At 36.8% G+C, this 27,342-nt stretch overlaps 1 protein-coding gene across 3 annotated transcripts in view; it reads left to right on the top strand.

Annotated features, from left to right (window-relative positions):
* The window catches only part of LOC149773756 (tetraspanin-9-like), a 100,041-nt gene that overhangs the window by 63,161 nt on the left and 9,538 nt on the right, over positions 1–27,342 (top strand). For all 3 annotated transcript variants that reach the window (XM_089946061.1, XM_089946062.1, XM_089946063.1), the window contains exon 7: positions 20,615–20,698. In XM_089946061.1, coding sequence (XP_089802187.1) covers positions 20,615–20,698 — 84 coding nt within the window. The remainder of the gene's footprint in view (positions 1–20,614; positions 20,699–27,342) is intronic.

The following is a 27,342-nucleotide window of genomic DNA, read 5'->3' as shown; positions in this document are numbered from 1 at the left end:
ATGCTCGGAGCATGCCTTATGTCACTGGGAATGTTGTTCCATACCAGTGGACCAGTATATTGAAAACCATTTTTAAACAATTCCTTCTTTGGCCTTGGTATAATGTAATTTTTTCTTCTTATGGACCTTAAATTTGGAGAGCCATCAGCATCTCTTTGGTGAAAGACATTGCTTAGACAGGAATGTCATTTCTGGATACTTTATACATCAATTTGGCTTTTCTAAGAAATATTATTTCATTATTGTTAAAACCTTTATATTATTCATTGCATCCAGAAAATGTTCTATACTTTGATCTAGAATTAAATGGCAAGCTCTCTTTTGGAGTCTTAAAAGTGTTGTTATGTTTGAATTAGAGGTATTACCCCAAATTACATTACAGTTGTCCATATATGGCTGAATATAACTTTTATAAAAGATGACCCTATATTAAAGAGGAATGTATGTTTTGATTTTCCTCAGTAGCATAAGATAGGAATTAACCTTTTTTAAAATATGTTTAATATGAATAAACCAAGTAAGATTGTTATCCACGAATACACCAAGAATTCTATCTTGAGAGGTCATATTGAGGCTCACGTTGTCAAATAGAACCTGGAGTTGTCACTATTTAGCCTTGCTGGGTTTTTTTTGTGTTGTAACTAGTAGGGCTTTAGTTTTTTCTGTACTTATGATCATACTGTTTTCCTTGCACCATACTTCAAGTCTGTTGAGAGCATCTTATAAGTTATTTTCAAGTACTGTTTTGGTTTTACCAATCTCAGACAGTCTAGTATCATCTACGTAAAGGTAAGTGGAAAAAATTGAAGTTCCAATCTTAAGAGGTAGATCGTTGATAAATAGAATGAATAACAAAGGCCCAAGGATACAGCCTTGTGGTACTCCACAATTAATATTTTTACTTTCAGAAAGTTGACCATTTAAAGATGCTTTCTGCACTCTATCGGTTAAGTAAGAAGTAAACCAGTTTAGGGAGTTTTCACTGCATTGATAGATTTTTAGTATTTCAAGCAAAATTTCATGGTCTACAAGATCAAAAGCTTTACGAAAATCAACTATAATAGTGCCTACCATTTCTCCTTGATCTAATGCTTTCAGCCATTTATCAATCAAAGATACAAGTGCAGTTTCACAGGAGTGATTCTGTTGAAAGCCAGACTGATTATCATGAATAAGATCATAAGTGTTTAAATAGTTGAGAAAAGAATCATGTACATGTTTTTCTAGTAATTTGGAGAGACAAGGAAGGATAGAGATGGGTCTGTAGTTAATTACATCATCTTTTGTTCCTGCTTTATGCAATGGTATAACCTTGGCAGTTTGCCATGTTTGTGGAAGTTTATTAGACCTAATACTTTCATTGCAAATGAAAGTTACGCTCTCTACAGTTGCAAGTGCAGCTACCTTTAGTAGCCTTGGTCCAATCATATCAAGTCCTGTAGCTTTACAATCATCCAACTTTTTATATATATTTCAACACAAATTTGGGACTCATTTCAGGAATTTCAAACTTTATATTGTTTGGTAGTTTTTTAGCACAAAAATGTTTGAGTTCCAGATGATCAGATGAAGTTCTGTTTTAATGTTGTTAAAAATATTTGAGATGTCAGTTGGATTACCAGTTTAAATGCCCTCATGATTGAGGGATAAAATTTCAGCTTTACTCTTACATTTCCCTGCACCAAACCCTGTAAACACTTTCCAGATAGCTTTGGGATTATTTTGGTTTTCATCAAGCACTTTTTTATAGTGCGCTTGTTTGGCTTGATGTATTATTTTATTAACTTTATTCCTCCAAACTCTATATTCAGTTTGATTTCCTACTGATTTTAGTTGGTCTCTTTGCTTTATTGCTTCTAAAATATCTGGCAGGTGGTCTTTCTTTATCCTGTGTTTTTAATGGGGCATGCTTGTTCACTATACTGTAGTCCCCCTCTTATAAGGCCTCCCCTACTGTAGCAGGGAAGTGGCCTTTCTAGAAGGGGATGACAAATGCAAATAGTAAATTACATATGAAGAAAGTTACAAGAACATTTAATTCTAAAACATTTAATATTTTCATTAAAAAATCACATGCGTGTTGAGAAATAAATGAAAAACTGTTTCATCATTTTCAAAAGAATGTTATGAATAACCATTGATATAGTTTTAAAACTGTCTTTATAATTATTTTGCAGATCACATCATCTGTCACTCTGTTGGTAACAGATTAAAAAACAAACCAGTCTCATCACAATTAAAAATATCCTTACTGTCATATCCCCTGCATATATCGTTTAGTCTTTTGTTCCAATCTTGAACAACTTCATTATTAACATCAGCTGATTCTTCACTAATGACAGAACACTTAATATTGTGTCGCACTTGAAATCTGTGCAACCATCCGTTACTTGCGGTAAAGTCGTCATATCTCAATTCAGTTTGTAATTTTGACACATGCTGTCATTAGTCATAGCCATTAATTATCAAAGTGAACATCTTACTAAGGGAAGCCATAAAGGCTATTAAAACATTTTCCTGCTTACTTGTTTATTGTACATCGATGCTGCCACTTGTCAGCTGTTACTACTGTTCAGTAATTGTAATTTTAACAATTATCGAAGTGACTAAACCGGACATCTTATGATAACAGAGCAGTAAGGCTAATTGGATTACGTATACTTACCCTTTTGTATGGATTAAAATTTGAGTCATTCTGAGCTTTATGGAATAAATGTGGCTTCCCATGAGGCGTAAATGATATAATATTAACCTTAGTGGTACATGTACTTTAGTCAACACTTCTTTCAGTAACGAAAACCTGACATCGGGAAATAGAAATTGGATTACTTAATACACTTTATGAATAAAATACTGGTTCTGGATACATATCAAAATAAAAATGCGGCCGCTTATGAGGGGTAAAGTTTATATTATTGCACTAATATGCTGGTCGCGTTAGCCGGGTGGCCTTTCGTGGGGGGTACTTTTGAACACATAATCGTTGGTGCCAACGGATTCTGGCCATAAGGAGCGGGTGGCCGCTGGTCAGGGGGGCCGTTCAAGAGGGGGACTACTGTAGTGATGAACAGATCTGTCCATGTATCTAAAACATCATCATTATCTTCAAAGATTTGGACTGTATTCCATGGAATCTGTTTCAGATCTTCTGGGAATTTAACAGTTTCAAAGTTTTGAAAGGGTCTATAAGTAATGGATTTATGGATATTATATTTTGTTGATTTGCCATTGACTTTAAGTGTTAGAAAAATTGCAAAGTTGTCACTTATACCAATCTTTGGAACTATTACTTCCAATATATTTTCTCCTGTATTGGTATAAATATGATCTATAAGAGTTTTAGAGGTAGATGTTATTCTGGTGGGTTCATTTACTTAAGTTACTCCATACCTAATGAAGCAATAAAATTCATCCAATTCTTTTTTATTTGATCATTGAGAAGGTCTCTGTTTATATTATCGCCTAGAATGTAAAATTCTTTCTCTTCTTTTGAAATTGTATCTACTTGAAGTTCGAAATATTCACACCAATCAGTATGTGATGATGGAGGTCTGTACACAAAACCTACTAAAACCTTAGCTTTTTCTGGAGTGATCTGTAGCCAAATGGATTCTATTTCCTGTATTTCTAGGTCTTCCCGTCTTTTATAAATAGTACTAGTTCTAACATAACAAGGAGCCCACCACCACCTGTTTTCCTATCCTTTCGATAAGGGTTGTCATAGCCATTGTTATAAAAGAAATTTTCACCCTGATTTTCTGTTAACATTGTTTCTGAGAGTCGAAATAAATGCATATTATTATTTGGAGAGGTTAGCAGTAACTTCACTTGATCGATCTTTCCATGAAAACCCTGAATATTTAAACGACCTTTGTGTAAACCTTTGCTAGAAACTCCTAAATTCATGAGATTAGTATCAATGCTATTAGAGGCACTATAAAAGACATTAAAAGTATTAAAACTATGTTCACAGTGATCATCATTTACAACTATCATTACTGTATAAAAATTTAGTTTTTCTACAGCTGCATTTTCTACTTTTATAATCATTGTATAAATCTGAACTATCAGTCATATTTGAATCTGTACAAGTAGCTGGTAAGTTTCCACATTCATAACATGCATCAGCAAGGGGATCAAATCTGTTTTGATAAGGGATGCCTGGTGTAAAGATTATGACAGTCCTTGATAGATAGATTAGTCCTCCCAGTAGTCTTCCTGTGGAGTTGAGATGGTCTCATTGCCCTTTTCCTATTCTATAAATCTAGTGTGAGTTTTGGCTTTGTATCCAAAGCTACCACACTGATGGCATTGTATTGGCTGTCTGTGCCTGCATTCCTGTGCTGAAATATTTGATCTCCACATCAGAGTTAACATATTAGTTGAGGACTAACCTTATAAATGAGAGGTCTGTAAATATGTGTTAACAATTAAGAAGTCAACCAACAAAATACAAGAAACGCCAGACCCAAATTTATTGAATGCTTTCATTGTTTCAAATCTCTTACTCAAAAGTTATGCAATAAGAGCACAGCAAAACCTCTGGTCCTTATTTGGGGCTGAGTTTTTTTTTCTTTTCTTAACCAGGCCCAGGAATATCAAGCAATTATGTTAAAAAAAAGTTGTAACAAAACTGGACAGACTATAACAAAATGTCTTTTTGTTGAGTACATGAAGAGAACAGTGTAACAGCATGTGACACATCAAGGTCAGTAAATTATCAGATTCTCATGGGATTTGGACAGAGGTCAAACAGCGTGACATGTAAAAGCTGCACCTCACTCTTATAATGTGGCTTAAGTCTAATAGTTGTGTCCAGTTTTCTGGCAGTTATAAACTTTAGATGGAGGTTTCATCCACTTTCAGTTTTTCTTGAATGCAATAAAGCTTTTTTGCTATTTTGTTTACAAATAATGCTGGCCAAAATGTAATATTTCAATAAATTGTTGCGTTATATGAATAATGTTAACATAAACCATGTGAATTCTTTTTATATGTTATTGTATAGAAATCCAACATGTCACATTTAAATCCTTAAATCTCACTGCATCTGATATGATCTTCCTTGATAATTATCCGAAACCTCATTTGACATTGGAACCAATTATGTTACTAATTTAGCAGAAAAAAGAATTTGTTACGGAGTAGTCTTATATCTGCTAAATATAGGACAAACGTGTGACACGACCTTTAGATATCACCTACTCAAGTAATGTGGAAAACCATGGACTAAAATAATAGAAGTCATTTTGGAAACACTTAAGTTCTACAGTATGAATTTGCAAGTCATTATTCAAAGCATTTCAGAATACCTATCAAACATCTTGAAAATGAAATTATTTCTTACGCACTGAAAACTAAGTTTAAAATCTGACTTTTGTATAACTGACATATGTTTTTGAATTCCTGGTATGGATGTATTGCGTTTGCTGCAAGATTAGAAACTCTCATCAGACTTTAAAATTTAAGTGCCTACCAACAATTCCTTGAACTGTAAATCTATGATTGAGCCTGTGAAACTTTCCACAAGGTTTACGCAGATTTATGATATAGAAGGAATAAACAGAAATGCACCTTAATTTCTGCGAATGTCATCTGCACATGTACATGATAATTAAATGGAAAATAATTAACTGAGCCACTCACCATTTGAAGTTTATATATGTATATTTATGTCAGGCTCATTGTGATAATTTGATCATAGCCAGTAGGTATAAGCTGAGCACTAATGCTCTGATGGCTGGATTTGTGTCCAGTGACTGTCAATAGACCTTGTTAAAAAAAACATTGCCAATTTATTGCTCACAAATTTCATTCATACAAGAGGAAAAGTTTTAATCCAGGTTACAGCTAATGTTCAAGACATTTGAATTTGAAGACAACAGTTGTGGTATTACCTCACACTTGCTTGATGCAAATTAAAAGATCAATTAAGCTGTCGCCATCAAGTTGTTTACATAACTCTGCCTTGCAACTTTTTTTTTTCACAAAACAAGTATTTTTGGTGAGGAAAACTGATAATCATTTGCAACTGATTACAGCTGTACATTCTCATTAATTATACAATAAGTTACTATTAAATATTACTGAAATAGCTGAATATAAATTGGATAGACAGAAACAAGCCATAATCTGAACAATAGGTTAATTGGTTGAAAAAGTAATTTACTGGTATGTTTCTGACAGTCTGAAATTAATTAAAACAAATATAACTTATAGCTACTGTGTCTGGAAAATAATAACAAAAAGGTCAAAAATACAAATAGCAGTCAGATCATTAAAAATATCATGAGTGTGTAAAATTTAAAGTGAAATTTACAATTTGGAAATGAATATTCGCAAGGCCTGCATGTACCAACTTTCATGAGATAACTGGTCATTGTGCATTAGGGATAAGTAAAAATATTGCCAATTATGTAAACAAAGCTTAAAATATAACACATACCTTTCAGTTTCCTTACAGGTTTGATGTTTAATCTATCAGTCTTCAAACAGCATATAAAAAAGAAATTGTTCCATAGGATATATTTCGTAATAGCTTTCCATAAATTTAAGCCATGCGAAGTCTTTCACAGCTAAGGTGCTCAGTGGCCATGCAAATAATTTTGCAACTTTAATTACATTTGGACTAAGTAATGACTTACCTGCAATTTTTGCAATAATACACTCATGGTATCCCTTGAATCCACGACAAACCGCCATCACTTTCTCTCCTGTGCAATATTCCTTCATTTCTTTTTGTGGCAAGTGAACATCAGTCTTACATATTATGCCTCCTTGAATGGGATGATCATTCACCCATATAACCAGGGCTATTTCTGGTTCAGTGGTCGTCTTAAAATCCTGGGATATTTTCTGTTATACAATTTCAATGACACTCTAATTCCAAACTGGTTATCCAGCATCTTTTATGGTGCCAATTTTTATTTTATTTTTATTGGGGTGGGGGGGCTTAAAATTTAACGGATGAAATCAAAATGTCGGCTTTTTCAATATAGTATTTGGTTAAAGAAATTATTTTAACATGCATTCTGTAGGAGAAGTTCATAATTTTATATCCCATCATAGTCAACTTCATCAGTCTTCATCATACGGAACAACCTTGGCTATTTCTGCATGACGAAAACGTGACTCGAATGCATGAAGGCGAATACTTGACAGAAAAATCTGAAATTTTGTTTTCTTCTGATTTATGATTTATCCAAAGAGTTAATATTTTTACATCGGTTACCATTGCAATGATCTGGATATTTTGGGGAATGATCAGTTTACAGTAAAGTGGTTTTAGAAGACATTTTACGACCAGGAGGCAATATAATGATGAGGTGTAGAACACAAATGGAAAGAAGACAACACAAATTGGACACCCAAATATATAGGTGAGTATGAAATAAATGGAATCTCGACTTCATCTTGTTTGCCCAAGTATAAACTGACTATATGATGCACTGCCTAACACTAATCATTGATCTCAAGACTGGTCTTAAATTTATTCTCCCAGACAGGCCACAGGGGCTTGTAGTCGTATCTGTGCTTACAATTTAACTATCAGTGATGCATGTACTATATTACATGTATGACTGGTAATTAAATTGTAGGCAACTATAGTGCACCGGCTTTTGGCACTAATTATTTAATCCTGGTATTGGTATCAATTGACAAATGTGTTAGAAGCTGCACAGTTGAAATTCATTTTATAATTGTAATACAAAATAGTTGTTAAAAGAATTGACTGATTTAATTTCTATAAATATGAGAAAATATATAAGGCTACAAACAATGTTTCCTCTTGCACCAGTTTTAAAATTAGGGTAGGTATTTGTTTTTCAAAAAACATATATAGTAAAGATCATTATATAAAATATACGGAGTGCTTCAAGTACAGAGCAAAACTGGATCAGATAGAATCAAATCAAATTTCATGGATTCTTTTGATTGTTTGGGCTTTTTTTTTTACTGGGCCAGGCCCCTACTTAATCTAGGGATGGTTGGTAGACTAGAAACAAATATATGTGGGGTTGTTTTGGGCCTAACAATAAACTGTACAATTTATTTTCAGATAATTGTCTCTGCCTTGAAGGTTAATGATGGCAGAAGGATATAATGAGCAACTAGATATAAATGACTGTTTAGTTGGCAAAAATGAATGGAAATGCCCAGGTCATAACTCAAGAAGTTAGGTACAATACTAAATTCATGTATCACAGCTTTTAAACCAGTAATTTCTGTGAAAGCTAGCTCAAATGCAGTTCACCTTTCAATGCAACCGAATTTGTGCAGTTTTATTTTAAAAGCCATAACCTTGTAATTGTCAGTCTTTGATGCATTCACTGTGTATCATGTGTGTATTACCCATGCTAAAATGATGCATGCATCCCAAACAGTGACTGCTCTGGTATTACCGTATTTACCGCATATGTTGGGACACCATATTTGTTGGGACACCATAAATTAATTTTAAAAGTAATTTTTTTGTGCACTGTATGTTCTGGGACACATCGTTTTTTTCGAGTCATAAGTTGTGGGACACCTTTTAAATCATTCGAAAATTACATGTCGGAATTTGCAATCTAACTGAAATTTTATTTTTTAAATATAAAACTGTACTTGAGATAAAACTCTTTAAACCACTGCAGCAGCATCTCATCAACACAACCCTTCTCCTGCACACGTACGGTCTATTATTTTGGTACATGAATACTTTTTTAACTTTCTTGTACAGTGAAAAATTGTTGGAAGCAACACACCACCTGAAGTGGAAACTGCAAGAACAAAAGGAAGATTTTTTTCAAATATGCACTAGTCTTGCTAATTCTCACACTTTAGATGCCCATCTTATCGTCAGTCCGTCCAGGAATGCGATCAAAGTACACTAGAGTTTCATCCATGTTAATGATCATATTGTCGGCGAAATGATCTGTTTCTCTTCTGGCCATCATGAATTCATCACGTGATTTTATTTTCTCCAAATCTTCTGGATGATGCTGGGTCAACGATGTTCGCGCACGAAGCACTATATTGTGCAACTTTAAAAACTGTTCCATTGTTTTACTTTATTGTCAAACTTTTTGTGAATACTGTTGAAAAGGAACCAAAGTTAGCTTCCATATCTCTGCCGTCGTTGTATATTCAAAGCTAAAAAAATAAATCGGCACACTTAAAAGAATCCAGTAGTCAGCATCTGAGGTCAGCTTGCTTTGCAATAAAATAACTTTTGTATTGATATCCTTTTAAAAAATTTGGCTTCCGAGTCCAAAGTCGGCTTCCAACATCTGCTTGCTTTGTAATAAAAATAACCTTTGTCTTTGATGTCCTGTCGGCAAGTTCAAAGAAGTTTACTGCTGGCTGCCAGTTGTGTTTATTTACCACCAGGGCTTATATGTGCTTGGCATCATTAGTAATAATTAATACAAAGGTGCACTGATGTCTGCGGGTAAATATTAATGATACTTATGTAACCCGCGCTGGCAAAAAGATTGTCACTTGCACTCAAGTAAATGCGTTTTAAAATGATGATTTTTATTAGCGAGATACTGGCATACAGTATAGTTCTCTTCTGGCCTTAACGAATTCATCACATGATTTTATTTTCTCCAAATATTCAGGGTGACGCTGGGTCATCAACATCTGTGCACAAAGCACTATATTATGTCACTTTAAAGATTTGTTCAATTGTTTCAATTTATTTTCAAAATTCCCGTGAATACAGTTGAAAAGGAACTCAAGTATGCTTCCATATCTTGGCCGTCTTTGTATATTCAAAAAAAACAAAAATTGGCTCACTTCACAGAATCCATAGTCAACTTCCGATGTCGGCTTGCTTTGCAATAAAATAACCTTTGTATTGGTATCCTTTACAAAATAAAGTAACCGGGGTCGGCTTTTGAGATCGCCTGCTTTGTAATAAAAATAACCTTTTGTCTTTGATGTCCTGTCGGTAGGTTCAAAGACGGAGTTAACTGCTTGCTGCCAGTCGTGTTTATTCACCACAAGGGCTTATATGTGCTTGGTATAGTAAGGATAATTATGTAACCCTAGCTGGTGAAAAGACTGTCACTTGCACTCAAGTGAATGTGTTTTCAAATGATGATTTTTTTTGCGAGATATTGTCATACAGTAGAACTGGATATAATTCAATCTTGATTATTTTGCACCCAACACCGTGTCATGCGTGAATGGCGTCTTCAAGATATCAGTTGACTATTTCCCTCTTGTATGCGATTTTGTTGGCTCCAGTTTTTAGTCGGATAACATGTTCAAACCTTTGAGCACAACCACACACAACTGTTTCTCAGTGTTCATGTCAATGAACAACATGGTGTGTGGTATCGGACATAATTGATACACGCTACAGTATGGAAGCCTACGCTACTTATACGGATTTCGTGGAAATATTTTATTCTTTAATGCTCATGTTGAAAAAAGGAATAAATGATAACAACACAAGGTTAGTTTCTTTCTTTTTATTATCAATTAAGCGTTTTATTTATCTATTTTATTGCGATGTGCAGTTGGGGGGGGGAGCACAAATGCAATACAAATTTATTTCGTTTCTTAAGTCTTGGGACATATGACCAAAGTGAAAAAATGTTTCACCATAAGTTCTGGGACAGGAAAAAAAATTATTATTTTATCGTGTCCCAACATATGCGGTAAATACGGTATGATAAAGCTGTGAATTTCTTGAGTATTTGTTGATCTAGACCAAAAAGGCTTTTAGGTTACTGCTAAATTTTCAGACTGCTACATGTATAAGTAAAATCATAACTGAAGTTCTGGTAAAAGAAATTGCAAAAACTTTAACATTAATCTTAGCAAGATTAAAATTTTCCAAAGTTTTACCATGTAGATGATTTTTCAACAATATGTTAGTGTTTTAATCAGTCTGACTATACAAACTGTAAACGTTTTAATGCTGTTTATGCATTACAGGTACTGGCATTCAGCACAAAATATATAAGTAGTATGAAGTTAATCCCACAATGGCCATTTATAAAAACACCATGTACTTGAGGAAGAGAAAACAGTGGTAATTCCAAGAGTAGAATAGTTTTCACACTTTAAATAATATCTGCAGCTGTCACCCACAACATTGTTTATTTGTGTGTTGATTAGCATTATCCTTTATACATTTGTTCTCGCCTAGTACATTCACAACTTAACATGGCTCATATCTTTAACACAGTTTCATTACCATGTCAATAATTAAAGGAATTAATAAATTTCACCATACAATACTAAATGGACTTTTTAGAGTTCAGCAAAGTCTGAGTATATGGTGAATTCATTCAGTATTGATAGACAGAACATTCAGTGTGCTTCTTTGAACAGAACATTCTGTATGGTTTATCTAAAACACCATACACAATACATTGCACAATGTACACCATACACAGCCAAATCAGCCAATTACAGAAATTCCAGGAAATATCTGATTATTGATTCTTGCAGAACAAAATATATAATTATTTATTGTTATGCATTGTCATTTAATCATACTTCAGTTTTTAATTATTTAAAATATTAAATATAATTTTTACTTTCATTTTTCTTATAACACCCTAAGACATGAAACTTGAGTTGTTTTTCCAAAAGCATCACATACATTTATGAAGTGTATGTTGTATCACATGTACTTTGTATGACTGAGTATATCAGTTGTATCAATCACTTGTCATTTACATGCATTCACTGTGTATCATGTGTGTATTACCCATGTTAAAATGATGCATGCATTAACCTTGGATTTGTTGAACTAAACTTCTGCAATATTAACCGTGCATATTCAGTTCCCACAACAAAACAAAAAATCAATGTTTGAATGTGAAGATTTCAATATTAATTATACTTGTTCACTAAAATTTGTATTCTCATTACAGTGATGTTGATCTAGGTGAGTCCAGTTCTGTTGGTCTTGAAGATCATAAAAGTGGTGACTGTACAAGTGCAAGTAGTACTAACTCTTCAAATATAATGTCAATATCAATAGATGAACCAACAAGATATGGTGACAGTGAGTTGAGTTTTTCATCTGACTCAGAAGAAAGTATAGAGCTTGAATAGAGTTCAGACGATGAACAGTATCCTCAGGTGAACAAAGTAACTCAGTCTGACACATCCCATGTCACAGATCCTCCACTTTATGCCATAGCCCCACAACAAGATATATATTTTAGTAAAATCACAAGGTCTGAACATGTTATAAAAAATATTCAGAGTCCAAAATGTCCATCACTTTCCAGGCATGTCCATCATTTTTCATGCACAATGTGCAGAGTTTCCATGCTAAATTCTGCAGAATATTTCATTTTTCCATAGTTTTCCAGGGTTTTCCATGTTTTTCTATCGTATTCAAGAGTATACTATGGAAAAAGTACAGTTGGGTTAGTTGCATTCATCTTCATCCACTAGGAGAAGGAAAACTTCAATTCCAAACCTCTGCTGCCTTGTGGCTATACCCACTCATGGGAAAGGCTAAGGGAGTAAACCCCGGCAGAAAATCCGGAGACGGAGTCCATAAGGCGGTCTGACATTGACTTCAACGTCATTCAGGCAACTCCTGTGACGCCGTTGGTGCCAAGCTGTATCGGCATTCGCCGTTCCCTTGGGCCCACCAGCTGCATGGAGAGGGGGGATCTGCTGCATGGACAACAGCTGATTCTCCATACCACCCTGCCCTGGCTTCATAGCTCCACTGGAGAGGACACTCCAGTGTCATCGCACAGCGTCGGCACAACACGAGAAGTAGCAGTTTACCGGTTCTAAGTCAAAGCTCGATTGGTGTAGAGCTTGGCGCCAAGGGTTACTTCTGACGGTGGGAGAGATCACCAGGTCTCACTGGAGAGCTACCGCCCACCTCAAGCTGGGCAGCCCCCAGTCAGTAAGGTGCTGCCCGCCATGGCCTGCCTGCTTCACTGTGTGTATGGAGCTTAGAGAACCATCTCGACAAGTGGGTCTCAAAACTCCGCACCAAGAAAGAGTAAAAAAAGAAATAAGAAGACTCCAACTCTTCATTTTGCAACCTGGAACATCAGGACCATGTGTCCTGGATTGACCGCTGACCTACAGCAGATTGACGATGCACGAAAGACTGCCGTCATTGACAGAGAACTCTCCCGACTGAACATCGACATTGCCTGCCTCCAGGAGACCCAGCTGGCTGACAGTGGCACCATCAGGGAAGCCAATTACACGTTCTTTTGGCAGGGGAAGCCCTCGGATGAACCTAGGCAGCATGGTGTAGGCTTTGCCATAAAGAACACGCTAACCGCCTTCATTGAACCTCCATCATCAGGTACTAAGAGAATCCTTGCCCTCCGGCTGTCAACATCCTTAGGCCCAGTCAGCATCTTCACTGTGTATGCCTCAACCCTCTGCTCCACCCACGAGGAGAAAGACAAGTTTTATGAGGCTCTGGATCAGGCTATATCCAGTATCCCCAACAATGAAAGCCTTTACTTACTAGGAGACTTCAGCGCTAGAGTAGGAGCTGACCATGAGGCCTGTTCCGCCTGTCTCGTCTTTTATGGAAGGGGCAAGATCAACGAGAATGGTCAGCAACAGCTGAAGATGTGCTGCTCCCACAGCCTATGTGTGACCAACACTTTCTTCAAATGCAAGGAGATCCACCAGGTGTCGTGGAGACAACCACATTCTCGCCACTGGCACCAGCTAGACCTCGTCATCACCAGGCGTGCAGAACTGGCCAGTGTCCTCCTCACCCTAAGCTACCACAGTGCCGATTGTGACACGGACCATTCCCTCGTGGCCAGCAATGTGCGAATATTACCCAAGAAGTTGCACCACGCCAAGAAGAAGGGTCACCCACACATCAACACCTGCTGTGCAAGCAACCCAGAGAAAACACAGCAGATCATCAGCAAACTGAAGGAAGCCCTCACCAAAGTGACACCATTGACTCCAAGTGGTCCCATATCCGTGACTCTGTGTACAATTCAGCCATCACAGCTTACGGGAAGAGGGAGCGAAAGAATGTCGACTGGTATGAGGCAAACTGGGAGGAGATGGAGCCTGTGACTGAGGCAAAGAGGAAAGCCCTCCTGACATACAAGGCTGCACCTAGCCCCAGAACACTACAAGCCCTCAGGATTGCAAGGAACAACGCCCAGAAGACCATCCGCTGCTGTGCCAACACCTACTGGCTGAACCTTTGCAACAGTATACAGACAGCTGCTGACACTGGGGATGCAAGAGGAATGTACGAGGGTATCAAAAAGGTGACAGGCCCCCCCCCCCCTTCAAGTCCAAGACGGGTGAAGTCATCACAGACCAGGGGAAACAACTGTAGCGATGGGTTGAGCACTATCTTGAGCTATATGCAACCCAAAACAATGTCATTCCGCCATTCCAGACCTGCCTGTCATGGAGGAGCTATACACAAAGCCCACCCTGGAAGAGCTCGGAAAAGCCATCGATTGCCTTGTCTGTGGGAAGGCTCCTGGAAGCGACGACATTCCGCCTGAAGTCCTCAAGCACTGCTCCAGCCTCTACACATACTCCTCTGCTTTTGCTGGGAACAGGGATACATCCCACAGGATATGCGTGACGCCAACATCGTCACTTTGTACAAAAACAAAGACTATAGCAACTGCACTGTCAGAAAGGCTTTCGCCTGTGTTGTCTTGGCACGCTTGCAGATCATAGCCTCCCATGTCTACCCAGAGTCCCAGTGTGGGTTTCGAGCTGGCAGGTCAACTGTAGACATGATCTTCTCACTACGTCAGCTGCAGGAGAAATGTTGCGAGCAGCAGATGCCCCTCTACATTGCCTTCATAGACCTGACGAAGGCGTTTGACCTGGTTAGTCGGAGTGGACTCTTCAGACTCCTGCAGAAGATTGGCTGCCCCCCACGTCTGCTTGCTGTCATCATGTCGTTCCACGACAACATGCACAGCACAGTGTGCTTCAATGGCGCAACATCTGAAGCATTCCCAGTCATCAGCGGAGTCAAACACGGCTGTGTCCTTGCGCCGACGCTCTTTGCCATCTTCTTCTCCATGCTTCTCCAGTACGCATTCAAGGACTGCAGCGAGGGAGTGTACATCCATACCAGGGCTGATGGCAAACTGTTCAACATCACCCGTCTCCGTGCTAAGACTAAAGTCACAGAGATACTCATCCATGAATTGCTCTTCGCCGATGATGCAGCCTTGACATCACACACGGAAGATGGACTTTAGCAGCTGGTATGCCGCCTCTCCCATGCTTGTAATGAATTTGGACTGACCATCAGTTTGAAGAAAATGAACGTGATGGCGCAGGACACAGACTCCCCTCCCTCTGTCACCATCGATGGGTACAACTTGGAAGTTGTCAAGAACTTCACATACCTCGGGTCTAACATCTCCAGCTCACTCTCCATTGATTCTGAGGTGAACGGCAGGATTGCCAAGGCAGCAGCAGTGATGTCCAGACTTAACCAGAGTCTGGAACAACCCCATCCTCACTGAGAAGACCAAACTGCGTGTCTACCAAGCCTGTGTGCTCAGCTCACTTATCTACAGCAGCGAAACATGGACCACCTATGCAAGACACGAGAGGAAACTCAACAGCTTCCACCTGAGATGTCTGCGGCGTATTCTGCACATCCAGTGGCAGGACAAAGTACCCAACACAGAGGTTCTAGAATGCGCCAACATGAACAGCATGTTCTCCATTCTCAGCGAGAGGCGCCTTCGCTGGCTTGGCCGTATCAAGAGAATGGACCCAGGCCACATTCCCAAAGACCTGTTATAAGGGGAGTTAGCAGAAGGTGCACGACTAACTGGACGACCACATCTGCGCTACAAAGATGTTTGCAAGAAGGATATGAAGACGGGAAACATCAATGTCAACGACTGATAAAGCTGTGTAAACAACCGTTCCAGCTGGCATCTAGCTGTCAGGCAGGGAGTTCAAAATCCAGAGGAAGAGAGAAAAATAAAACAAGCTGAAAAGAGAGCTAGAAAGAAGGATAAAGAAAAGCTTACTTTGGAGCTACGCCATCATCTCCCATAGATGGACGGATGCCAAGAGAGACATCCACTGCACCTCATACTACTATAACTGAATCAATCATGGTAGTAGCTACTACTGTTACTGCTTCCCAAAACTGCAACTTGACTGCAATTGCTACAGCTGTATTTGATTCCAATGCTACAATTTTACTGCAGTTGCAACTATTATTACTGATTCCAATGCTACATCTTTACTGCATCAGTTGGTTGATGTTGTAGGGTTTAACACCATTTTTCAGCGCACGATAGGCTATACGTGGCAGTCAGTATTAATGGTGGAGGAAAACCCCAGAAAGAACCACCGACCCACAAGAAGCTACTGGCAAGCTTTCTCACATACCCACATTAGCCAAATCCGAGACTTGAACCCACGTGAGATGGCAGTGATCCATAATTGAGAGCTCTTAGACCAGCTTTACTGCTATTACTAGTACTGTTGCATCTACTATGCTGAACTTGCTGCTAATTCTGCTAATCTTACTACATACAGTAAATCTTGTTATAAGTGACCTCTGCTATGACCAACCACCTGTCATTCCGACCACAATTGTAATGCACAGATCGATTGTATTATATAAATGATTTTTTTGTGAGCAATCGCAATGTCTTGGCAAAAAACGCTTTTCCCCACTGCTATGAATGACCGCATTTCAAAAACAGATAAACTCCAGCGACCTTTATCTAATTCCTGTAATTATGACTGCTTACACTGTTATCATAAAAAAAATAGGCTGGCTACCAATATCAGAAATATTTTAAATATGCTTATAGTTTAATATTTTCCGTTGTAAACCAGACTAAAGTATATGTAGATTATTCCATCACTTAGCCTGGTTCCCAGCTTTATTATTGCTACGACAAATATGTGCAAGTAGAACCCAGCATCCCTATAAATGACTGTTTCATGAGAAGAGAGACAGACACACTGACCTTTATGTAATCATTTGTAACAAAGACTGCTTGAATTGTAAAGATTGTTCTAATAAAAAACAAACATAAAAATAACAACAGAATCCACACACACACACACACACACACAAATAGTCTGGCTACTGGTTTGTATATAGTGAGGGGTGGTTCAGTCTATAAACAAGACTAATGTACATGTCACGAATTGCCATTGTAGTGCCAAAAGTGGTTGCATATATTGTTTCATCTTTAAAGCTAATCCGTATTGCCTGGGAGCAAATAAGGTCTTTGTCTATTAAACCAAGTGAGAATCCTTTGCGGGATTTGATTGATAGTGTTACAGGATTGTGCTGTTCATTGTTTTTTTTTTTTCACCTGATGTTACAGTGAATTATATCCCAATCACCAAGGTGTCATCTATTCATTTTGGTGCAGCTGGGTTACACACTTTGGTTATAGAGTTAATATGCTTTGAATTAAGACGTTGACTTTTATCTCTGAGTAAATAATTGTTTCTGGATGACATAACTGTTCCTTTTTATTTCATTAATTGTTAGATATGCAATGTACATATGTAGATTTTCTATATTTCCTCAAAAGCCTAGTCAGGGGCCCCGAGTGGCCAAGTGGTCTAAAGCGCTCCATTATGGATCACTGCCATCTCACCTCTGTCTGCGTAGGTTCGAGTCTCGGATTCGGCCAATGTGGGTATGTGAGAAAGCTCGCCAGTTGCTTCTCGAGGGTCGGTGGTTCTTTCCTGGGATTTTACGGGTTCTTCCTCCACCATTAATACTGGATGCCATGTATAGCCTATCGTGTGCTGAAAAATGGCGTTAAACCCTAGAACAGCAACAACAACAACAACCAAAAGCCTAGTCAAAACCGTCTTTACAGTCAATATTACAACTGAACAATAATGTTAACACCTAGTACCTTATTAACAATGCGAGTACCTCCAACTAAAAAGAGATGAATGTTAACGCTGGAGAAATTAGTTATTGTAACTGAGAGAAGTGAAAAATATCAGACCACTTGCAAAATAGCAGTTTTAAACATTGATAAAACAAATATATGGTGTTATAAAGGAGTAAATCAGAAATGATTTCACATGCTAACACATGTACATGTGATCTTCAAATGTAAGTATATCTTAGTTGCTTAGGCTGTATAATTTTGTTTCCAGATGAATGCATACAATATTTTAGCAGAACTATTAATAAAGATGTCACAGAATAGGACAAGAAATAACTTGATTTTGCCTTAGAATGATTTGATCATTTTCATCATACATGCGTACAACGTTACCTAGGGTGGGTAATTGTTTTTCTAGTTAGGCACCTAAACCAGCATGTATCTCGTCGTAGATTGCTTGTGGCAAGAGACACCAACAGCACTGCATTTTACCCTTACTAATACTCATTCTCCTGTAGATTTGAGGCAAGTTTCTTCTCTAATTGACACACTTGTCTTTTGGATCTTGTCAAGGAGTGTACATTCTCCATTTTCGTTCTGCAGCCATAGGGGTAAGTGTTACATTCTTATTTTATTTGATATGTAAAGTATATTCAGATTTTAATGTCATAGTGTGAAATGTTGCCTTTACCACTATGCAGATTGAAGTGTTCTGCACTTTTGAATTGTTACAAGTTGATATTAAGAGTTTAATTTAGTAGCATATATTTATTGATTTTACATTATGTACCTGTTATTATGACCAGTTTGGTTTTATTTTAGCTGTGCGTATGTTTGTGCGGTTATATCAGGCTGTAGGTCTGTATGTCTTTACTGGAATAGAAGCAGGTGTGACCGTCAAGGCTATACAAGGACAGAAGTGCTGATTTGTAAACTTGTGCACATGTTGGATCCATGAAGGGTGTGTGTGGCCAGCACAGGTGTGGGCCAACCCGAGAATTCAGGAGAACTGTGTGGTTTGACAATGGACATGTGAACCAAGTCAATATGTTTCATTTGCAAGTTTTTACAAGTATTTATGAGTAATATGTGGCTGTGAATCGTACAGGCTGTAGAAATGACTAAGTTACAAGTCATATGTTTGGTACAATTGTTATGTTGATTACAATTGAACATATTTGTTTCAGTTGATGATGTTGTTTCAGTTGAGTACATTTGAGTTGCTTTCATTACATGACATTATTTGAATCTTACTTTCATTAGATGATATTGCATGAATCTTACTTTCATTTTTGAATATATGAATCACATTTTTATTTTCCCATTTTTGAATGTTTGTGTAAAGTAATTGAATGAGTCGTATGTTTATAGCGTGAAAGAATCACTATATTTGTAGAGTAATTATACATATTTTTATTAATTCATTTCATAAACTTCCATGTTTCATCTCATTTTGTGTTGTGTTGTCATTTAATCCAAGCATCCATTCAGGTCAAATCCTGTTACAAAAGAAAAGAATATATGTACAGCGAGTGTGGTTATTTTTCTATAAATTGTTCTGAAATTGCACCTTGGAAACTGTTCTTTTTGTAAAAACCTTTTGACAGAAGGGGTGGTTTTACTGTAGTACTAATACTTTTACTTCACTATTTTCATAGATCATGGTGGCTGTTGTTAAAATGTTAATATTTTCAAAAGGAATCTGTGTATTAGAGTATTCTCAGCTGTGTGTGTGAACATTTTTAAACAATGTTACTTAGAACTTTAACATTTACATACACTATCAAAAAAGCACATTCATTTCATGCTTGACAAAATGATATGTTACAATGAAAACTTTTTCATTGGATCAGAGCTTGGCCTGTTTCAACATAAATGTAAACAATAAAGTTGCATCCAACTGATTACCAAATTTGCAGGTGAGAAACAAATTGTGACAATTACTTGTTAGAACGCTGACACTTCATTTTGCTGTGCATTGTGCTATACAGGATCATTGTAGAATGGTTTTCATTACTTGTTTTACCACATAATGTGTTTAATATGTTAATATCATACTGGTATTTTTTTGTGAAGAAAGGTATTGTTCTTTCTATGTTCATATAGTTTTCTTTTTCCTTGTTTAAAATTTCTGGCTCTAGTAATATTTTTATGCATCTGTTTTTTTATGTGTAACTCTTTCATATCATAAATAAATTTTAATCGGTGAAGACTGGAAGGCATCTCAAATAATGTTGTTCAAAGATGGTACTTGATATTGGCATGCTTTTATTTCATTTGACAATTTTGTTATGTCCACTGTATAGAAACATTGAAATTGCACTTCCTATTTCAATAAAGTTCTTTTTTTTTCTTTCTTCATCTTAGTAGAATTCCTTCAGGTGTTTGAATTAATTGTGCAAGAGATCAAGTACACAAGATTTGTTAAGTTCAGTCATGTACAGAATAATTTAAACCCTTGGGCTTCACCTTTTGGCTTAGAATCTTCCTTCCAATTCTGGGAAAGGTTTCAATTTAGAAAGATGTGTGTGATCCCCACTATGTACATATGATATTACTGCATGATGATGTAATATTATTAAAAAAGAGGTATTTGTTTTAGAAGGGATATGATCCTGGCTTAGTTTTCTGATATTACTAACACTGCAGTCTCATAATATGAATCATCTAGATTAATTTAAATAGGGAACAGTTATTGGTGGGTTATGGCCACCTGATATAATCAGAATTAGATTTTTTTTGATTATTTAAAAGAAAAAATTAATAATCTTTTACAGGGCTGTTTTGATGCCATCTATAGTTGGTTCAGTCAATACACTACTCCGGCCATCGTTATTGCGGTCTTTATACTCGTCATTGAGGTAAGATAACAGCATGAATAACATTTCATTTCTTAAAATAAATATCGGTAATATTATCACATTTATTATATCCATTATATATTATACTGGGGTATGAATAAATCTTTGATTATAACTTTTACCAGTAGATCTTAAATTGAAATGCAAGAGAAATGGTTCCATGTTTTATTATGCAATTGTAATCACCTTATGTAATTGAGTTAAGCACAGTGTCTTTTCTTAGCTAAAATAATGCATTATATGAATGCCAGGCATCTAGAAAAAGCTCTCTCATATTTGATAATTGTGAAGACAGAGGCCATCTAATTCATCTTGTCACATTCCTCCTATCTAGGAAGAGCTGGTCTCATTTAATGGAGCACTACTCTGAACTATAGAAAAAAAATTAAAAAAATAAATCTGGGAAATCATTGTCTTTATGAAATTTACACGTTTTTAATTTTTTCACATAAAGTGCATGTAAAACATAATAATAATAATAATGAGGACTTTGCATAGCACCTAATCTTTAGAAGCTCTAAGCGCTTTACAACATGAGACAACACCTATAAGATAAAAAACATATAATGATTTGATTCCAAAAACAAACATCATGAAATAGAAAACATAAAATACATGCTGAGAATATTTAAGGTAGGAAACATTACTAGGTCTTTATGTTTGTTCTTGCAGTTGAAATAAGTGAGTTTTGAGAGCACTCTTGAATGGGATCACTGTGTCTTTGTGTCTGAGTTAAGTGGGCAATTCATTCCACGTTGCTGGGCCCTGGTATGCAAAAGAACACTGTCCATATGACTTTGTTTTCATAGTGGGAATAATGAGTATACGATTGTCAGAAGAGGAGTACAAGTATCTTGCTGGTGTGTACACATGGGTGAGGTTGGATAGGCATGTTGGACTAGAGTCCGACAGTGAAACATAGCACAGAGAACAAATTTTTTGTTTGATTCTGGATCAAATGGATAGCCACTGTAGGGTACAGAGCAGTGGGGAGGTGTGCTCTGATCGTGGTACTCTAAGTATGATCCAAGCAGCTGTGTTTTGAACTTTTCGATGTTTCTGGAGCAGATATTGAGATGAACCAGACAGAATTGAGTTACAATAGTCCAGTCTTGAAAGTACTAATGAACGCACAAGTGTTTTAGTGGCATCAACTGAAAGATATTTTCGAATTGAGCTGATGCGTCTCAGCTCAAGATATGCAGCCTTGCATACGTTCATGACATGTTGGTGCAGTGTGAGAGTACTGTCCAGAGTAACACCTAGGTTTCATACTGATTGTGTGAATTTAATGTTGGTGTTGCTGATATTTATTGTTTGAGGTAAAAGATGTGAATGAGAAAGTCTTTGTGTTTTATCAGAATGGCCTGTTTTATCATCATTCTTCTGCAGCTTGTTACATGTCATCCATGATTTCACCTCAGAAATGCACCTCTCTACACCTTGGATGGTAGCATCAACTTCAGTTGGTGGCTAGATTTGTATATTTGGGTGTCATCAGCATATAATTGGTGAGACACTGGATGATGATCTATGACACTTGAGAGCGGCTGAGTGCATAGAATGAAGAGAACAGGTCCAAGAACAGACCCCTGTGGAACACCACAGCATAGATTAACTGGACTGGAGTGTTTTCCATTTGCAGACACAATTTGTATCCTGTTGACCAAGTAGGACTTGAACCACAGTAAGGCTGTATCATGAATGCCAAATACATGCTGGAGACAGTGAAGTAATATATCATGGTCTATTGTGTCAAATGCTGCAGACAAATCAAGGAGGGTGAGGACTGTAATCTTTCTGCTATCCAATGCGGAGAGAATGTCATTAACTACTTTTAGAAGAGTAGTTTCAGTACTGTGGCAAGGGCGATATGCATATTGTACATTACTAAAAAGACTGTTTGAATTCAGATGAGATACAAGCTGGGATAGAACAACCTTTTCTAAGATTTTTGATATGAATGGGAGATTAGAAACTGGGCGGTAGTTCTTTAAATCGTTATGGTCTAGTGTTGGTTTCTTCAGCAGAGGCTTTACAATGGCAGTTTTGAAAAATGATGGGAATTCACTTGATGAGAGAGAGGTATTAATAAAATCAGTTAGTGAAGGTAATACGAGATCTAAGCACTCAAGCAGCAGTGATGTTGGAATTGGATCAAGTTCACATTACTTTAGTGTACTCTTCATCAGGATTGTACGTACAAAATCCATAGAGACAGGTTCAAATGTTGCTAATGGTTGCCGCTCAAATTCTGTATCCCAACTGTATGGTGACGAGGAGTCAGTTGAAATTGTGGTGTCAAGCTTACCTCTAATGGTTTGTACTTTGTCATGGAAGAAATTTGCAAACATGTCCAGAAGGTTGACTGGAGGGAAGGTAGTTGGAGGTGGTGTAGATTTCCTTGACATTAGCTTTTTAGTAATCTTGAAGAGCTCTTTGCAGCTGGAACTTTCCATGATCTTAGTAGTGTAGTGGGCTGATTTTGCTGCATGGACTATATTTGTGACATTCTTCTTAGCGGCTTCATAGATCTGCTTATGAATAGTGAGTCTGGTGGAAAGCCAAAGCCTTTCAGCTTTATGGCAGTCTCTTTCAGCAGTGCGAAGCTGGTCCCTAACACTGCTATACCATGGAGAACACTTTTGAATTCATACTGTGCACTTGGTAGCTGAGGCATGTTTGTCGAGCAATGAACACAGGCAGTTATCGAGTTGTTCTGCAGTAGGAGGTAAGCAAGTTGTTAGGTTTGCTTGGATGTGGTGCATTAGTTTGGTTCTATTTATCATACGGAGGTTTCTCTTAGTAGCAGATAAAGGTGGAGGGTTAGGGACTGATACGTCAAGATGGCATATAATGCAGAGGTGATCTGATGCAAGGTCATGGGATACCAGGGAGGACCGTAGAATGTTATCATCAGGTCTTTGAAGAATCCATTCTAAAATGTGACCATGTTTATGGGTGGGTTGGTTAACTGACTGTTTGAGGTTGAAAACATTAATGGAATCTATGAGCTTTGATGTGTTTGGGTTTCTGGGATGGTCAAAGTGAAAGTTGAAATCTCCAAGAATAATCAGGTTGCCACCCATCAAATTTCCATACTCCAGGAGATTTGGAAACTGCTCTAAAAAGAGATTCAGCCAGCTTGTTTTTTCTACTAATAGGAGGGCGGTATAGGCAGAAAAAATGGACTGACCTTTGCTCTAGTATGAGTGTGGTTTGGACTAGTTCAAATGATGTGTGGTCGAAATTGAATGTTGTGGTGTGGTTAAGACATTTGATCATGGAGTTCTTTGTGATGACAGCAATTCCACCTCCGCGAGAGTTACAGGGGAACGACTTGATGGAGTAACCAGTGGGTGTTAGATCCGCACACTTGGGCTCATCGCCTGATGTTTTTAGTCATGTTTCTGTCGGAAGAAAGTTGTCAATATTCTGGTCATTGATAAAATTAACTATTTCTGTGCGCTTTTCCGGTGGTCCTACTCACTGGGCATTGAATAACGCAATACGCAAAGGTATCTCTTGGATTGTTGACACAAAGGTTGATGAAATAATAGGGATTTGAATTAGATTATCTAAATTAACGGTCAAATTCTTTTTAAATTGTTGAGCCGAAATAAGGGAGATAACTGGAATTCTTCCTGTTCTATTCCGGCCAGCTTTGAAACAACATTTTTTTTTCTTGCTTCTGTTTACATTTAGGTAATGATGAATGTAGTCCCAGTTCGTTTAGTCTCGAGCACAGTGTAGTGTGGAGAGCCAAGGAGTGATCATTTAAAGCAATTAATGAGGGTCCGTCATAGCATAAACGGGTTGACTGGCGAGTATCACGTGATGACGGTTTGTTCAAAAACAGTGGAGCAATACAGCTGAGAAAAAGTCTAATTGTTCCCATTTCCAAAAGAAGGAGATAAAGAAACACATACAAATTGAACAGCCAATACATAATGAACACAATAATGTAGACGAAAACAGGCAACAAGCACAAATATCATGAAAACAGCAATAAAAAATGGAACAGCTGCTTCAAGCCAGTTAAGCGGTAGCGGCCATCTTGACATATGGGCTTGCACAAATAACTGAAGTAAAACTTTAAGATTTGCAAAGTGATGATATGGTTTTTTAGTTTTATAAATAGCACAAATAGAATCTTTACAAATATTCAGACAGCTGCACTAATCCACCATTAATAATGAAATGAAACTTCTTGTATTCACGCATCATGAGCTAAGGTCACGTTAAATAACACACCTTTGTAATCCAGTTTTAATGGTTAAGTTTCTTATTTTGGTTGGGTTGTAACTCAAAACTTGCTCGGGTAGTAATAATGTATTATGGATGGTGTGTCTTGCGCAACTATTTAGATCCCATCTGCAAAGTTAAGGTCAAATGCAGTCATCTCAGCATTACTTATTTATAATATCTTGGGAGTTTTTTAATCCAGAAAAGTAGTATTATCAAACACCATAAAAGTTAACATCTTAACTGTTTTGCGACTTGCATAATTTTAGTCAAAAGGTTATTGTCACATGCCATGCATATATTTTATGCCATGTCTTTAAATAAGAAATCCATATTTAGAGAGATGAATCTGAATATGCTCGTATCCATGATTACCTGATATTATTTAATATACCACATTCATGCATCTATCTTAAAGATCAAGGAAATCAATATTTGTATCCAGGCTGTAGCTCTGAAGCTCACAGTTTAAGATATTGGAAAGAATGTATGCACAGGTACACTGATATAATTACCATATATACTTGCGTATAAGCCCATTCGTGTATAAGCCGACCCCCCAAACTGAACAGGTATAAACACTAAAAAGTGCATGACCCGCGTATAAGCCAACCTACAACTCTGAGACATCTCAAGATGCACAAGTAAGTTCTAAATGCATTTATTTAGGCAAAGTTATATTTTTAAAAAATTACATGTATATTTATCTTGAGGTTAGCATGCATGATTATTAAAAAGAAATGGTATAAACTTGTTTGAAAAGTAATTTATTTAACTTTATGTTTTCTTATTGTTTCTGCCTAATTTAGATTTGTGTATAATTTGATCGAACAATGACAAGAATTTAGCATTCGTGAGTTGCTGTAACACTACCTATAAATTTTGACTCGATTATTGTTTGATTATGCATTATTGCATTGGAAATTATATATCAGTGCACCAGTAATTATATTTTTACTTTGCTTTGAAATTGTAAATACCTAACTCATTAAAATGTAATCCCAGTATGACAACACAACGAACAAAAACAATAAGGTTCGATGCTAATACCGTAAAAGCTGAGTTGTAGTTTGCTTTGATATAAGCGACCATGCACCATACCTGTCAACTTTTATGCCTGTGGAAAAAAAACTCCAGATTTTTGGGGTCGCTCCACGCCTACCTCCCGATTACATATCTTCTGATTTTTGCTGAGAACTCCCGATTATTGCATTATGTCTTCGATTTTCATTTCTTCTAAACAAGACAAGTCCAACATATTCTGTTGTATCACCTGTGAATAAGTGTTGTGACAAACAAAAATTACTTTTTTATAAAGAATTCACTTCTTCACTAAATAGAATGTTAAGTTTAAACATTATTCACGTAAATTAATGATTTTGTTTTCCCTCTACAATAATTAAAAAATAAAAAAATAAACCAAAACAAAATAGTAAACCACAACAATAAAATCGTCCACAATTAATTTCATTCTCATGAATGATCACTACGAATGCTATAACTTCATATCCTATAGCGCCATTCCCATGAAAGAAACTTAAACGAGTGAACACCTGGCCTTTTTATACTGTATATACCAATGATAATTACCTTCATTAAAATTATAAAAGAAGGAATACCACACAGCAAAATGTGTCTTCAAAAAACTAATTCAGAATGCATGTTTTATAATAATTATTACTAAATGCTTTACAAGTTTACAATAAGGGAATATGGTCGGATATACAAAGAGGGTAAAATAGTTGCCACATGTACGGTACCATGAGGCTGGTTATTTTGGTATGCCTTTGCCCCTGTTTTACAAAACTACGGTAATGATGCTAATGTTAAGGAAAAAAGGCAACTACACATCAATGTACTTGTACAGTTACCAGTCAAAATTCCCTGTTATCACAAGCCAGTTTCAGGTTTTTAATGATTAACTGGCCTGAATTTCTGTCACAAAACTTAAGAAATGTGCTGACTGTCAACATAGGAGATGCCGAAACATTAAGCTTTCCACTGTGTGGAAAGTTATGATGTTTGTTCAGCTAAAACACAAAACTAAAATTGATTGATGATGATCTTAGTTGAACTAGATGAGAATTTTAGCCTTTATTATTACCACTCTTCGTGAACATGTAAATTATGATGGTTACGTGCCTTGTACAATTAAACATGCATACCTTTTTAAAAATATTACCTCAGATTGTAGGATTGCGCTTATATCATTGAAAATGAGTAACTCGTGAGCGCATAATTCAACGTAAATGAAACAGCTAAAATGTTAGCTGGAAGAATGCAATTTGGTCGAAACAATGAATAAAGCAAAATCTACATTTAGTATGTTTGGGAATAAGTAAGGATTTAAGTGACACTATGCACGCTTTGCACCGTGAAAGTACTGTTCATTATAGCTC

Source organism: Sinohyriopsis cumingii, unplaced genomic scaffold (assembly GCF_028554795.1).
Source record: "Sinohyriopsis cumingii isolate HCF-2022 unplaced genomic scaffold, ASM2855479v2 utg000615l, whole genome shotgun sequence".
NCBI classification, from domain to species: Eukaryota; Metazoa; Mollusca; class Bivalvia; order Unionida; family Unionidae; genus Sinohyriopsis; species Sinohyriopsis cumingii.
Note: the sequence above shows the minus strand (reverse complement) of the source record. Positions and strands in the feature narration are given on the sequence as shown.